At 36.6% G+C, this 14,730-nt stretch overlaps 1 protein-coding gene across 4 annotated transcripts in view; it reads left to right on the forward strand.

Annotated features, from left to right (window-relative positions):
• Nucleotides 1-14,730, forward strand: part of EFR3A (EFR3 homolog A) — a 77,550-nt gene that overhangs the window by 35,882 nt on the left and 26,938 nt on the right. For all 4 annotated transcript variants that reach the window (XM_053985948.1, XM_053985929.1, XM_053985938.1 and 1 more), the window contains 5 exons: nucleotides 1,234-1,383; nucleotides 5,853-5,987; nucleotides 10,655-10,733; nucleotides 11,693-11,828; nucleotides 13,019-13,183. In XM_053985948.1, the coding sequence (XP_053841923.1) occupies nucleotides 1,234-1,383; nucleotides 5,853-5,987; nucleotides 10,655-10,733; nucleotides 11,693-11,828; nucleotides 13,019-13,183 (665 nt within the window). The remainder of the gene's footprint in view (nucleotides 1-1,233; nucleotides 1,384-5,852; nucleotides 5,988-10,654; nucleotides 10,734-11,692; nucleotides 11,829-13,018; nucleotides 13,184-14,730) is intronic.

Below are 14,730 nucleotides of genomic sequence, written 5' to 3' on the forward strand. Positions count from 1 at the left end.
TGCAGCTCCCCCCTGAAGGATGTGTCCTTCCCAGCAGCAGTTTTTCTCCTTGTTTGTACATCCCTCTTCTCTCCTGCTTTGTGTGTAATCCTATTGAAACTATCTCAAAAGATCTAGAATGAAATTGTGTTCATCTTGAATGCACAAAACTTCATTCAGAAATAGCTAAGATATAAGCAGCTACAGATGTAGGTATTTACAAATTGAAATCCAAACAAAAATAATTACAGAACTTGATTACCTCTGTAGTTCATCTTAGAAATGTTTTAATTCAGTGAATTTGACTGAGCAAGGTCTTGTTAAGTTTCGTCCATACCTGAATCATGATTTAAAAAATGAGGGGTGGATTTTCAGATAAATAATTAAAAATTTTAGTGAGGCTTGTACTTACTTCATTTGATAGCTATACTAGCTTCTACTTGTTTTCAGGAAGTAAATTCTCTTCCTACCATTTATTATAATGGATAATTTGCTATTATCACTTCAAAAAATAGTATTTTGCTATTCATGTCATTGCACAGATTCTCCTGCAAGCTATTTTTGTTTAATAAAATGATGACAGTAGCTAACGGTTAGACCAAGTCTTTTTTTGAACTTATGTAAATTTTTTATTTTTATTATTTCATTGTTGTTGGTTAGTTCTCAGTTGATTTCATTCAAATGGTTTTAGAATGAAGTGGTGGTTCCTTTTGTCCATTAGGCTTAAGTAGACAGAATTATCCTTTGCTTTCCATTTTGTAAATCTTTCAGAAATCTTTGAAGATCTTTTCTGACTAATCCATAGCCTTAATTACGACTTCTAATGGCACAGTCACATGGCTGTGCTAGATATTACTTCAGCTGTGTTGTGGTAGTTTCCCATTTTTCTTCAACTCTGGAATAGGCTGAGATTGTGTGACGTTTCAACTGATGGGTGGTAGATTGGGTAGAGTTGGTAGGTTTTATCCAGGGGAATTTTGTCAGAGGTGATGTACAAAGTTTGAGTCTTCACTGAGTAGTGTCAGCTTTATCCTTACAGGCCATCTTCTGTTCAGTTGTTTGTTTTGTCAGCTTCCTTACTGGCTTTAAAGGTGTTCAAAGGAAGCATGGGCAATCTTAATGGTTGGCCAGTTTTCCCAGTTGTTGCTTGTGAGAACCTACTGGAATTCCACAGTACTTAATTACTGCTGCCCAGAGCTCTACTGGGAGCTGCTGTGTTGCTCAGCTTCAGTAACTCCGCCTTTCCTTCCTCAGGATCCGAATCGCTGGAATCAGGGGCATTCAGGGAGTGGTTCGAAAAGCAGTTAATGATGAGCTTCGAGCAACTATATGGGAACCTCAGCATATGGACAAGATAGTGCCATCACTGCTGTTCAACATGCAGAAAATAGAAGATATTGACAGGTAATTGTATTCCTTGTCACTGGCGTGTTTTTTTTAAGCAATCTCTAGGCTAAGTTTTTATGACAGATATCCTTTTTCTTTTCAGTGGAAGCAACAACTCACCTTAACTAGCTGAGGCTCCTTGAAATTGATAGTATAGGTTTGTGTAATGGTTCTTAATGTTTCTTGTCTTAAAATCTTTTCAACCACGTTTATTCACTTGTTCAAGATTCTATTGGCCTAAAAGTTATTCTAGAAATTATATATCCATGTTTTGGCCTGATAAAAATTGTAAACTCTGTGTTTTAGTGGATCAGATGCAGAGATGAGTAAGCAAAGGCTTTTAGGTGACTCAAATGATTTTGCTACTTAGATTTGTTAGAAATTGAGGTTTTAATTGCTTTAGCCATTAGTAAGAACTGCTTGTCCTTGCTGAAACGGTACTTAGAGTAAGGAATTAAAGTTTTATTTTTATGTAGATCACCTTCTCTTTTTTGCTTTCAGTGACTCCTAGGCATATTACTTGCCACATTTGCAAAAAGATATTCGAAAAGATCTGTGTGACAGTTAAGGTTGAGGAGATGCTAGTGACCTTACAATTGAAAAGTCACTTTTTTTTGGTTCCTGTTTAAACACTATGTAGGTGTAAAAACCATTTATTGGTAGCATTGGGAAATTTCCATAAAACAAGCTTCAGCAGTGCAAGCAAATGAAATATTAATTCCGTGTCCAATTCTGGCTGCTTCAAAACTTGCCTTCTAAGAGGCTCAGCAGCCTTCCTATAACAACAAGCTCTTCATGCTTTCACTCACCTTTCTAGATCTGTCGGTTTCTCTTTCTTTCACTTGAGTTTTGGCATTTATTTTTCAATTCCTTAGCTATATTTTTGTTGTGTTATTTCTGACTGCCAGTACCTGTCTCATCTCTAAAACAAATTTTCAGACCAAATAGCTAAAATCAATAGTTGCCTGTCTGTCCATGCCTTATCTATTTACTGTATATAAGTGAGGTCCCACACAATATTTATAGAAATATCCATTTGAATTTTACATCTGAGGAGTGAACTGAGTAAGAGAGAAAGGTTTCTGAAGCTGCTGTTTGAACAAGGAGATCCTGGTTTGCCTTTGCTTATTCTTACAGGGTTTCTAACTGCAGGTGGGCCCTTTCCTTTGCTACTCTTTACAGTGCCCTCGGGCATACACTTTCCTTTTTATAGCAGAATTAAATTAACTACTGATAGAAAAACTGACTGAAGTAGGATTTGGATTAACCACGTAAAGTGGATCAGTTTATAGGTACTGCAGGAATGATTTTTATCATCTGTGGAGCAAGGCAATAGTAGTGGTAGAAAAACAAATCTGTCAAAAAGCAACTTAAATTTCTAAACTGTTGTGCTTGAAACTTGTCCTATAATGCACATTGAACATGAAAAAAAAAGACTAATGATTTTCCAAGTGGTAAGTAGGGGCCTTTTATGATGTGCATATGACAGAAAAGCTGAAAACAGTGTTGGTAAATTGTTACCTGCTGGTCTTAAATGATGTTACAGACAATTTCTCATTTTATTTTATGTGTGACTTCATATTTGTGGAGCACAGAGACATCTTGAAGAGTAAGAGTAAGAAGCATATTGTTCTGGCAGATGGAGTCAAAGCATTATTTGAGAAATAGCAGAAATTCCAGAAAATACCCCCAACTTAAATTCATAGAAGAAAAACTCTTTTTGTTTAAAGCTGAAGTACATGTAGGTACTTACCTTGGAAGTCAATGTAATTTTAGCTCGTGGAACTTCACAGCTTAATTCAAGATTCTTTTGAGTACATACAAGATGAGACACTTCCTGGAGTCAATAATTTACTATTTAAATAACATTTTAAAAATATAATTGTATTTGTGGATGTCATTATTTGTTCATATATCTCAGTGCACATTCTAGTTATGTGCCTATCAGACATTATGCCATGTGTATATCTATTTATGTGCGTCTCCAAAATAGGGAAGGGATGTATGAAATTAGTAATTCCCTTACTTTGTGACATATTCTTCATAACTGTGGAGCTAAACCTACCAGCCTTATTTCTGGCAGAGGGACACTAGCACTTAATGTAAACTTGACTTCAAATTCTTCTGATAAATCTGTAATATTCATACAAATTCTATTTTAGAGGAAAGTTAGAATTTATTTCTTGCTCAGGGTGTGTGAATCATAGACAAACATTCCTGTACCTACTCTGCTCAAAAATGGTGGTTAAGTCTTATTTACATGTCCTGTCGTATCTTTGACCAGTCCTGGCTATGTGACATTTAAGAAGTCCCATACTTAAGTTTCTGAGTTACTGTGAGCTAGTTTAAGTCTGTGATTAGGTATTTGCTATGGAAACTGCTGTACTTCAACACATCCTCCTTCCAGTTTCTTGTTGCCACTTCTGATAGAGATTACCCACAAAAAAGCCAATAGAGCAGCTAAAGGGAGTTGTCCTTGCCCATTTCATTGTAAAGCACATTTTCAGCCCTCTTGTGGTAGTACAAAAGGTTTAGATGCAGAGGAATACTACTGTTTTTTTCTTAACTGTTGCAATTGGATTTCTCAGACGTTTTCTGATATTCATGTAAAAACCAAATCAGTGAAACAAAATGAGTATGATATACTAATTTGGATCTAGAAGCTTAAGAGGCTGTACAGTGCTTTCCTATAAAACTAAAGAGAGTATTCAGTATCCATTGTCTATTATCTGCAATTCCAAGGAATGCTTACTGAGAAATACCTTGAGGTAGGTGCTGTTAAAGTTCAAATAAAATGTTACTCCCACAGATGACACAGGATAATTTTAGACATTTTGATGCAGTCAAAGAGTAACATTTTATACTAGGAAGATTCATCTTAAAAAAAGACTCCCAAGAAGTGCTGAGAAGTCACCTTCTGTAGGTTTGCATATACAAGCACTTAAAACATGACTTATTTTACTTCATTTTAACTGGAATTCTTTCAGACAGGCTAAGCTCTGAGTGCTATGCTTCCTGCTTTCGTCTTTCCTCCTCACACACCCACCTTTGTAATGCTGTTGTATTTTAGGGAATCTGTGTCAAAACAGCAATGGAAATGACAGTCCTACACCATGTCTTGTACTTTCTCAGGGCTGAGAAGGGTGCCTATCTCCCTAGATCAGAGTCCAGGCAGTACAAGGGGAAGGAAAAAAAGGGAGGATGGGTGGCACAGCAGTTGATAAAGCTGGAGTTTTGTGGTACTCATGGTGGATTACATACAAATTGTCATACCTTTTAAAATTCTAATAATGTTGCACTTGTAAAACCATTTCTCCTTATTAATAGGGTTCCTGAGGCTCTTCTGTTATTAAAATCTGACAAGCTAGCATTGTTGTGGTAACTCCTGAAACACTGATGTTTCCAGACGCAACAGGATTTTCATATGGCCAATTTTAGATTTCAGTAGTATTGGAACACTAGAAAATCTTTTGCCATCAAAAGATATATTACAACTACAATGTTAACATGTTTGTTTGACTACTGATATTTCAATTTGTAACTTCCTATAATGCTCTAAAGCTTTTATGATGTTTAAGCAAACTGAATGCTCTTAGTTGACGCTTTCAAATGTATTTAACACACAAGCTTGCACTGCAGAAGTGAAATTATGTTTAAGGGTTTAGTGTACTGGTTTCTGCAGTCTAAAATTAAAGATGCGTAATGTTAATGTAAATGAATTAATCATCACTTAAGTTCCTATAATGTATTTTGTGAAAGAAAAAAAAGATTTCCACTTGTAGGTCCAGTGACTCTTGCTAAGTAATGGAAGTACCTCAAGGGGAGCTGTTTGCTTTCTTTCTGAAATCTGTGTTCACCAGGGTGCCCATAGGGAGGGGCTCAGCAGTGCCCTGTCCATAGTAATGATGGAAGACACTCAGGTGGAGGGTGACCAACTTCTGCACTGTCTGTTTAGAGGTGACTGTGTAGGTGATAATGTTCTCATCAGTTCAGTCTGACTTTTTTTTTTTTCAATTCACAAGCCATCTGTTTCTGCAGAAGTATTGGAGTTTCATTTAATGCTCACCCACACAGTATGGACTCAGTAGGGCAGGTGAATGAGATCATTAATCTGAAAAATATTACTAAGATTCTGTCTAAATTTTTTTAGTAGTTTCACAGCCTTTCTTCATTATTAGCAATACATAGTGTTTTGTCAAAATGTGGTAGGTAACAAGTTAAGTGAATATTAGCAGCTTTTGTGTTTGCCATATAAATATTTATAATACAGTGGTCAGTACTGAGTGAACAGATGATGATCTATGGTCCTACTATAAGAGAATAAAATATGTTATTCAGAATTCTGGTTTGATGCATATTTGAAGTGCAGTTCTTGCCTAGTTCAAGATTGTGACTCATGAATGTTTTAATACCAAGGGCGGATACAGTAAAGAAAAGGTGAATATTAGTCAGTAATATAATCAATGCATTTTGTCTTATTTCAACAGAATAGGCCCCCCATCCTCTCCTACAGTAGGAGTAAAAGAAGAAAATCCTTCTGTGCTGGCTGAGAATTGTTTCAGGGAACTACTGGGACGAGCAACCTATGGAAATATGAATAATGCTGTCAGACCAGTTTTTGCGTAAGTTGAAAATTTGTTGAAGATCTTAAGAGGTTTTCTTTATTTCATCCTCAATTCTGTTGCATTAAATTTTTTCCCTACTTTTCAACTCAAAGGTTTCCATTCATATTTCTTAAAATAATTGCCTCTCTTTTAATCTCTCTTCTCTCTCCTCTGTCTATAAACTTGAAGGCAGTTATGGAGGAATGCATTTCCTGCTTTACTGATTTTTACAAGTGAAATACAATAATTTACATGAGTTGTTCCTTCAGCTGGCCTTTTTTTTCCCAATGTGAAACTTTATCTAGGCTATTAATGTCCCATAGATGAGTGTTACAATCAGTGGAGAGACGAACCAAGTAAAGTACAAGTATCACAAAGGAATACTGTGCCCCATAAAGTTACAATTTATGTTTTCCTGCCATTTTCTCCCAGGACCTATTTTGATATTCTTTGATGAATATCTTTAACAACTCATTTAGGAGTGAGTGGCAGATCTGCACACAGTATGCACATTATGCACAAAAACACAATACAAATTATACCTCTTGTATTAACACTCAGTGATACCACTTTCAAACCCTGGCTTTTCCTGGTGATGAGGGGACCTGCTTGCTTCTTCTTGTAGATTTTTCAAGGTACATCCCAGGTACTGGAGTACATTCTCTTAGATGGCCTAGTTCTTCCCACAAAGATTAAGTATTTTATTTATACACTGAAAGACCTTCAAGCTATCAAAAGCCATTTTGATAGCTTGTTTTGATAGCCAAGTTACTAGTGTTAAAAAAAAAAAAATAGGGTTGGTATTGAAGGCAGAAAACTTTTATAACCCCTTGTTTATCCTGAAAAACATTGACTACAAAGAACTGTACCATTCCCTTACTTTCTGTATCTGTTATATCAACCTGAGAGGAGTTTATGTTGCAAAGTTGAGTGTTTTAAATAAAACCACTCATTCTTTCCTAGATTTAAAATTTGCATTCCTCTAGAATACCTATGATCACAGTGGACACCTCATTACTACACAGTCTGGATGGACTACTTGGTACTATACTGCATCTGCTTTCTGACCGCTTCTCAATTCTTTTAGTGGGTTTATCTCAAAACTTTATCATCATTTGCAGTGGTTTGAACCTTTTGAATCATTTTAGTCTCAGGGAAGTTTCCTATGAATTATTCCTGATTCCACAGACTAGAGGTAGTGCTTGGTTTGGCATTTGAGAAGGTGTCATAGCTGCTTTTCCTGAGGCTGATCTGAAGCCTAAAGTTTATTTCCAGCCTATTTTCATTTCTTACATGCTATGACTGTAAGGAGCCAGTTGGTCTGTGTGCACCTCAGCATGCCATATGCTGCATTATGCACTGAAATGAGTAGATAATGACCAGTTACTCTGAATTTTATGTCCTCTATGAATAGAGAGTCTTTGTAGTCAGCATTTTTGTGTTCCACTTTGAGGACAAATTGCCAAATGTGTCTTTCTAGAAATGACTGCTGTAAAGGTTTAGTATTTTTTAAGAACTAGAGATGCAGAAAATGCAGTTTCAAGCTTTCCACTTTGAGGACAAATTGCCAAATGTGTCTTTCTAGAAATGACTGCTGTAAAGGTTTAGTATTTTTTAAGAACTAGAGATGCAGAAAATGCAGTTTCAAGCTGTTTTTCCTGAACAAAAAGGGAGCACTCTATCTAATCAGCTTCACATTGTCAATGACAGAACAGTTAGAGTGAAAATTTGAGATAGTCTGTTGCATTGTACTGGATTGAAAAACCTGACTTAGCTTCTGATTAGAAAATAGTTTCTTCTAACAATGTTCAGCTCTTTCATAGCTTTTAAAGAAATTCTGGAAATATAGATAGGGCCTCTTATTACAATGCTAACATGAAGGTGCAGGTTCAGTTCCCCACCTGAAGGCTTGTTTCATGACACACTGTAATATCAGGCAACATGCTGCTACTTCTTTGCAAAACTGAGAGAGCAGGGTCTATTCAGTTATTGAGGGGTTTAAATATAAAGAAGATAGTAGAAATCTGAAGTCTCCTGGTACAGATTTGGATTGACATTAATTCTCCTTGCCTTAGGTAGAAAATCTCTATGGTTATGTCTACATGCAGTAGCTAGAAACTCTCAAATAATAACTTGCAATAAAATCTTACAGATCAATCTCACTAATTGCTTCATGAAAGTCAAAAAATGTTACATTAATTTTACCTGAAAAAAAATTTTATATTGTGTCAACAGAAACTATTGAGACATACTTAGCATGGATTTGCAATGGTGAATAGATTAGACAGATTCAGAGATCTAGAAATCTGGTGAAACTTCACAAGTGTAACAGCTGCATTTCCATTCTTGTCAGTTATCACATCGTGTGTGGAGGGGTTTGGAGTATTAACAGACAATATTCTTTCAGCAAACATGATGCATGAACAGAATATTTTATATATTCCCATACATGCATACTCAGTTATGCTTTCTGATCCTCGGTACCAATTTATCATTATTACTTTAAGGATTACTTGCATGTGTGGCACTGAGAAAGAATTCAGGGATCATTAGTGGCCCTCTCCCCAGAAACTTGCATTATTGGTTCTGCTGTTCCTTTGAAATTGAGAGACCTAATTGTGCACTTTTGCTACATATGTGCAGCGGATCTCAATGGAAGGCTGAACAAATTAACAAATGCCAAAGGTTTGGCATTTCTTAATCCAGCAATAGAATGTTTTTCAATTTTCCGTAGATATTCTTTATTAGAAGAAATGTAATTTGGGGGAAAAAAAGGAGTTAAGATGTGACTTGATTTTAACTGAAGTAAATGCACCATACTAAAAATACCCTTTACTGTCTTTTGCAAAAACAAAACTACATACACTTGTTACAATCAGTAAAATACATCACCTACAGAAATCTAATCCTCTTAGGAGGAAAATTCCAGTATACGGGTATGCTGCCCACTGAGCTGTTACACAAAGCTTTAACCAATTCTGTCATCTTCCCCCTGCTGTATTCCCAGCAGTTCATCTACCTGAAGCAGCTAATACTTGCCCTTTCTGGCAAAATAGGACTGTATGACTTGTTTAGAGAGGATTTTTTTTTGTTTGTCTGTTAACATAATACGGGATGCAGTTGACCGTAATCTGTCTGAATGGATCTTTGGGGCAGATGAATAGGAACTGTCAAGGATAACAGAGAACACATGCCCTGTAAGATTAAAGGATCAGTTCCAATCAGGAGAAGATAGTGGAGAGTATGATTTTCCATTTGATGACACCTGTGCACAAGAAAAGCAGCTATTCCCAATAGGTACTCAAGTTGGATATTTAGTAATGCAAATCTGCTGTTATCTTGGCAGGCAAATACCTTTAAAATTCCTGACATTCTTTCCTGTAGGGATTTCTGTTAAAGGTACGTGATGTGTCAAAATGGCAGAACATTTTTTAAATCTCTGCAATGGATGCAAGATAATTTAGGGCACAGGAGATGCTTTGTGTCATCTGGTTTAATCAGCCTTGAAGGAGACCTGTGTATGTGGGTGACTGGGCTGGGAGCAGCTGCCCAGTGAGGGAATTGAGATCTCCAGATTATAGGCAGAGTAAGTTACAGCATCCAGAGAGTCCTCCTGTGTTCACAGTGCTGGGTTCTTTCACCTCCAGAGCTTTCGAGTTTGTGGTTTCAAGCAACTTTATATGTTTCCTAAGTTCTTTGAGTAAAGGAAGAGCAGCAATGGTTCTGTAGCTGAGATACCTGTTTAGGAACAAAAAGTAAATTAATTTTCTGTTACAAAGCTTTCTGTTGATTTGGCATGTTTGCTGTTCACTGGCAAATTTGTTTGTGGATTTGTATTGATTTTTTTAAAACCTAAATCATACCTATTTAAATGCATCCAAAGTTACCTTTTCTTCAGTCTTCTAGAATGAAAAAACACAGTTATTTTTTAATGCTTTTTCAGGGACACAGATCTCCTTTTTGCAAAAGTCTGTGTGCCCTATTCATAGCTTTCAACATTTCTGCTTAAGCAGAATTTTTTGTATTTGTTTAAAACACTGATAAATTTTTTCTCATTTGTGGTTCCTATTTCATTTAAAGAGAAACTGACACATTTTTTATTGGGATTTTGTTTTTGATCTTTCTTGCAGTAAATGTTGAAATGCTTCAGAGCATAAAGGCATATACATACAAAGAGCAGCTCTTTTGTTTTCCATATATTTTATTTATGAAACCACCACAAAAACAAAAATATTTCTCAGAGTTTCTATTCTGGATGGAGCATTTAGCCCTAATTATTTTACAGCTTGTAATTGAAAACAACTTATTTATCCTCTGTAAAATATGTATCTTCAAGATGTTACAACCTTCAGCAGATCCCTTTCATGTAAATAAGCATCTAATGTCACCGCACTCTGTTTGGAAACAGTATATTCTTAATTATATATATTAGGTACAACTACATTCCTTAAATTTCTGGAACAAGAATTTCTGTTCATCCAAATGTTTTATGATCATATCCTAAATCTAGAAAACAAGGGCTTTTCTGAAGTTCTAAATTTCTCACCTAGTTCATAAGTCATTGTATAGAAGTTTTATGTTAGTAAATAATCCCTTTGAGTTGAATTTTGAGAAAATTCTTAAGATACCTTTTATTAAATCTGCAGAATGTAATTATTTCATTATGTCTTAATTTTTGCTTACAGGCATTTAGACCATCACAGACTATGGGATCCTAATGAATTTGCTGTTTCCTGTTTTAAAATCATCATGTATTCTATACAGGTAGGATTTTCTGGATTTTTTTTCCTTGCATGCGTGTTTCAAGCACGTGAGAAAAGTTTCAATGCTCATCTCACCATGCTAGTAGTGGACAGTCGATGAAGTCAAAGAATCCAGAAGACCCAAGAGAAGGTAGTGGGGTGGTCCTTCTCCAGAACAAGGAACAGGGTAACCATGCTGGTGTGACATGGTGCTTGACAAAGAAATCTCTCAGGTTGGTTATTTCTCCATGCCAATATAGCTGTGCTGTTTTTCCAACCCAAGAAACCAACTTCACATGCAACTGTTATGCTCAGGATTTTTAATAATGGACAACCTGAATTGTGGCCTTAAGCTGAAGGAGGGAAGGTAGAGATTGGACATAGGAAGAAATTCTTTACCATAAGAGTAATGAGGCACTGCAACAGGTTGGATGGGGCTTTGAGCAATCTGATGCAGTAGAAGCTGTCCCTGCCCGTGGTAAGGGACTTGGAATGAGATGGTTTTCAAGGTCTCTCACAACTCAAGCCATTCTATGACTCTATGATTGTCTGTTGTAAACGTCAAGGTATTATTCTTTGATTGCATCAAACACAGATGCCCAGAAGATAAAAATGTAAAATTCCAGGTCTGTGGGAGAAAGCTGAGTTTTCTCACCATTTACATCAATGGTGCTGAATTCTTTGAATTGCAGTTAGCTGAGTGAAGGACAACTTCATGCTTCCTCTGTGCTTGCAGATGTTCCTGGATATTTTAAGACTCTAAGCTGTTGTACTACTGGCTGGCTGAATGAACCTGTATTGCTTCATCTGTCATGGCAGTTTTTTGAATCCATATTTAGTCATGAATTAATTGTAATTTTGATAAATTTCTGAATGAAAATGTTGCAAAATGGGAACATGGTCATGACCATAGCTGAGTGGTGTATGAGCTTATTCTTGTTAACGTCACAAATGAAGATTTTCTATCTGTTTTCTTAATAGGCACAATATTCCCATCATGTAATACAAGAAATCCTTGGACACCTTGATGTCCGCAAAAGGGATTCACCACGAGTTCGTGCTGGCATTATTCAGGTTCTTCTGGAAGCAGTTGCAATAGCAGCTAAAGGATCAATAGGTAAAATGCATTAAATTAAAGGCATCAGGTCAAAGGATAAATTTGCAGGGTAGTGCTTATTTTCACTTTGGTTTCAGACTGATTGAAAACATTTTGAGAAGGTTTTGTGTATAATATTTTTTTTCCTTTGTGCTGATAAATGCTTGAAATCTTATTTGGTTTGCGGTTACTCCAAGCATATACACTTGGTTCTTTGACTCTTATATAATCCTTTGCATTGAAAAAATGAGTGAAAAAATTGTGAAAGGCAGGTATTCCTGTTTGGAAAGAAATCATAAAGTCCAAGAGAACTGTGTGTCACCACAAAATGTTAAAAGCACTGTCGCTTTCCGATACAGCTGTGACCTGAGTATTGCGGGAGTAGAATGATCTTTGAGAAATGTTACCTTATTGACACTGAAGAAACTGAAATAAAGTGAAATATGTCATTTCAAATTAGGATGGTTCCTTGAAATAAGAGTAGTAATGAAGAGATGTACACTCTTGTGCTCTTTTCCTGATGTTCTTTGGTGTCCTGCTGAAATACTACTGTTTGCTTCATTAGCTTGAGACTGAATGTGTCCTTCCTCGTTATATGAGACCCACTTGCACGCACAGACTTGTGAAATCTTTTACCATATGATGAAAAGAGCTCATTATTTGATCCAATGTATAGAACTGGGTTTTAGTAGTAGGTTTTAAAATAACTGAAGTTCAGTGGCAAGTACCTGCAGTTAAATCCATTATTGATGCTTAATTTCAGCAACAACTTGTGTTTTGTATCTGAAACTTGCATGGTGAGTTGACTCTGGGCTGTTTGCACTCCCCTTTCCCACAGGACAGGGATAATGTAGAAATAAAGTGAGAAGTTTCATGGATCATGATAAAGAGTTTGATGAGTGGAGCAAAAGCTGCATGCACAAGGAAAATCAGGTTACCTCCATCCTAGCCAGACCCAGTAGTGGATCATAATGGATTATGCATACATACCTAGCTGTATTTCCTGATTCCAAGTTAATTTCTAAAATATCAAAGTGTAGGCACACCTCAAGTTTTTCTCTAGTCGTGACGCCTCAAACACTATAATTCACTTGGTTCTCTTCATCTTCCTACTCTCATTACTTGTAAAAATGGATTTAAAAGCCCGGTTTTCATTTTCTTCAGACATCTCTCCATTGACAGGTGCAACCACTGTTATTTGTTGTTTCCAGGCCCAACAGTTCTTGAGGTTTTTAATACCTTGTTAAAGCACCTGCGCATCAGCGTTGACTTTGAGCTGGGTGACAGGCGCAGTTCATCAGAAAGTACAACTTTAAGCATAAGCTCCAAGGAGAGCGATGAGAGGATTGTCCAGAACGCAATTATTCAAACAATTGGTGAGTAATACAATTAACACAGGCTCACTTAAAATTTCTCCCCTTTTCCCTCTTCCCCAATGAGATTATATTGGACCAGCTTGAATCATGAAGGAATACTAGCAAGTGTGGTTTCTCTAATTGTGTTTGCCTCTCATTCCCAGACTTGCTTTATGTGTTTGATTCCTGAAAGGTTTTTTTTTTTTTAAACGTTAACTGAACACATAGCCAAGAAGGTTATGAAAATTAAAAATGCTGGTGGACTTAAAATTAATTTTAATTATATTATTCTGTGGCCCTTGAAATGTAGAAATCTCTACCTTTGGTACAGAACTACTATTAATCCTTCTGTGAAAATCAGTGCAAATAGTTGTATGCAGTAATACATATTTTCATAGGTACTACTTTAAAACTTATAGAAATGTGACGCCGTTGAGCAGGACGGAAACAGAGAACTCCAGATCAGAAGGCTAAGAAAATTAACTCTGATTTATTTGAAATGTACCACTCTATATATAGAGAACATCAAGAAGACTAATTTCATTGGTCTTAGAGTAAAAACATCTCACATCATTGATAGGCAGTGAATGACGCACAGCGGCAGAACATATCTATAAACAATGTGAATAACAAGGTAGATTAGAGAATTATTTACATTCTTTTCCAACTGCTTCCCAGGCTCTCGCCTGGTTAGAAAACCCTTTTCTTTTTTTCTCTGTCTGAGCTGAGAGTATCCACAGAAATGAATGTTAAACATAGTAGCAACATTGACACCTAATGGCCAGTTATGCTACCATGACTTAACGGAAGTACTTTTAATGCACAGCACTGGAAATTTTCTTAACAGTGTCTCCCCCTTTCTCAGATTTTCCCTTTATGACAGTGATGTTATATATTGGGGTGCATTTATGATATGTATTCCTTTTCTTAAAGAACAAAGGAGATGTAGCTTAAATGTTGTTCATTGATCAGTACCTTCACTTGTCTTGAAGAGCAGTAACAAGTATGTAGTAGATTAGTTCTCACCATTTCAGTAAAATTCCCAGGTTAAAATGTTTGACTCACACACAAAAAAAAAAAAAAATCCCAGAAATTCCACAAATCAGCCTTTTGTGAAGCTTCTTTCTAGTGAAGTCAATAGTATACTATTTCACAGTAATAAAACAGGATATTTGGAGTTGGAAGGAACAAAAAAGGATTATTGAGTCCAACTCTCTGCTCCTCCCAGGACTTCTTCAACTAAACAATGTGCCTGGGAGCATTGTCCAGATACTGCTTGACCTCTGTCAGGCTTGGTGCTGTGACCACTTCCCTGGGGAGCCTATTCTAGTGGCCAACTTTCCTTTCAGTGTAGAACCTATTCCTAATGTCCCATCTGAACTTCCCCTGATGCAATTCCGTCCCATTTCCTCATGTCCTGTCACTGGTCACCAGAGAGAGATCAGCATCTCCTGTTTCACTGCCCTCCTTGAAGGTGTTTGATGTTCTTAGACTGAGGCACCCAAGGCATGGATTTGAGGAGAGGCTGCAGCTGCAATGTAGATGGGACAGTCACCTCCTCAACCAGC

The sequence above is a fragment of the Vidua macroura genome, chromosome 1 (genome assembly GCF_024509145.1).
Source record: "Vidua macroura isolate BioBank_ID:100142 chromosome 1, ASM2450914v1, whole genome shotgun sequence".
Taxonomy (NCBI): domain Eukaryota; kingdom Metazoa; phylum Chordata; class Aves; order Passeriformes; family Viduidae; genus Vidua; species Vidua macroura.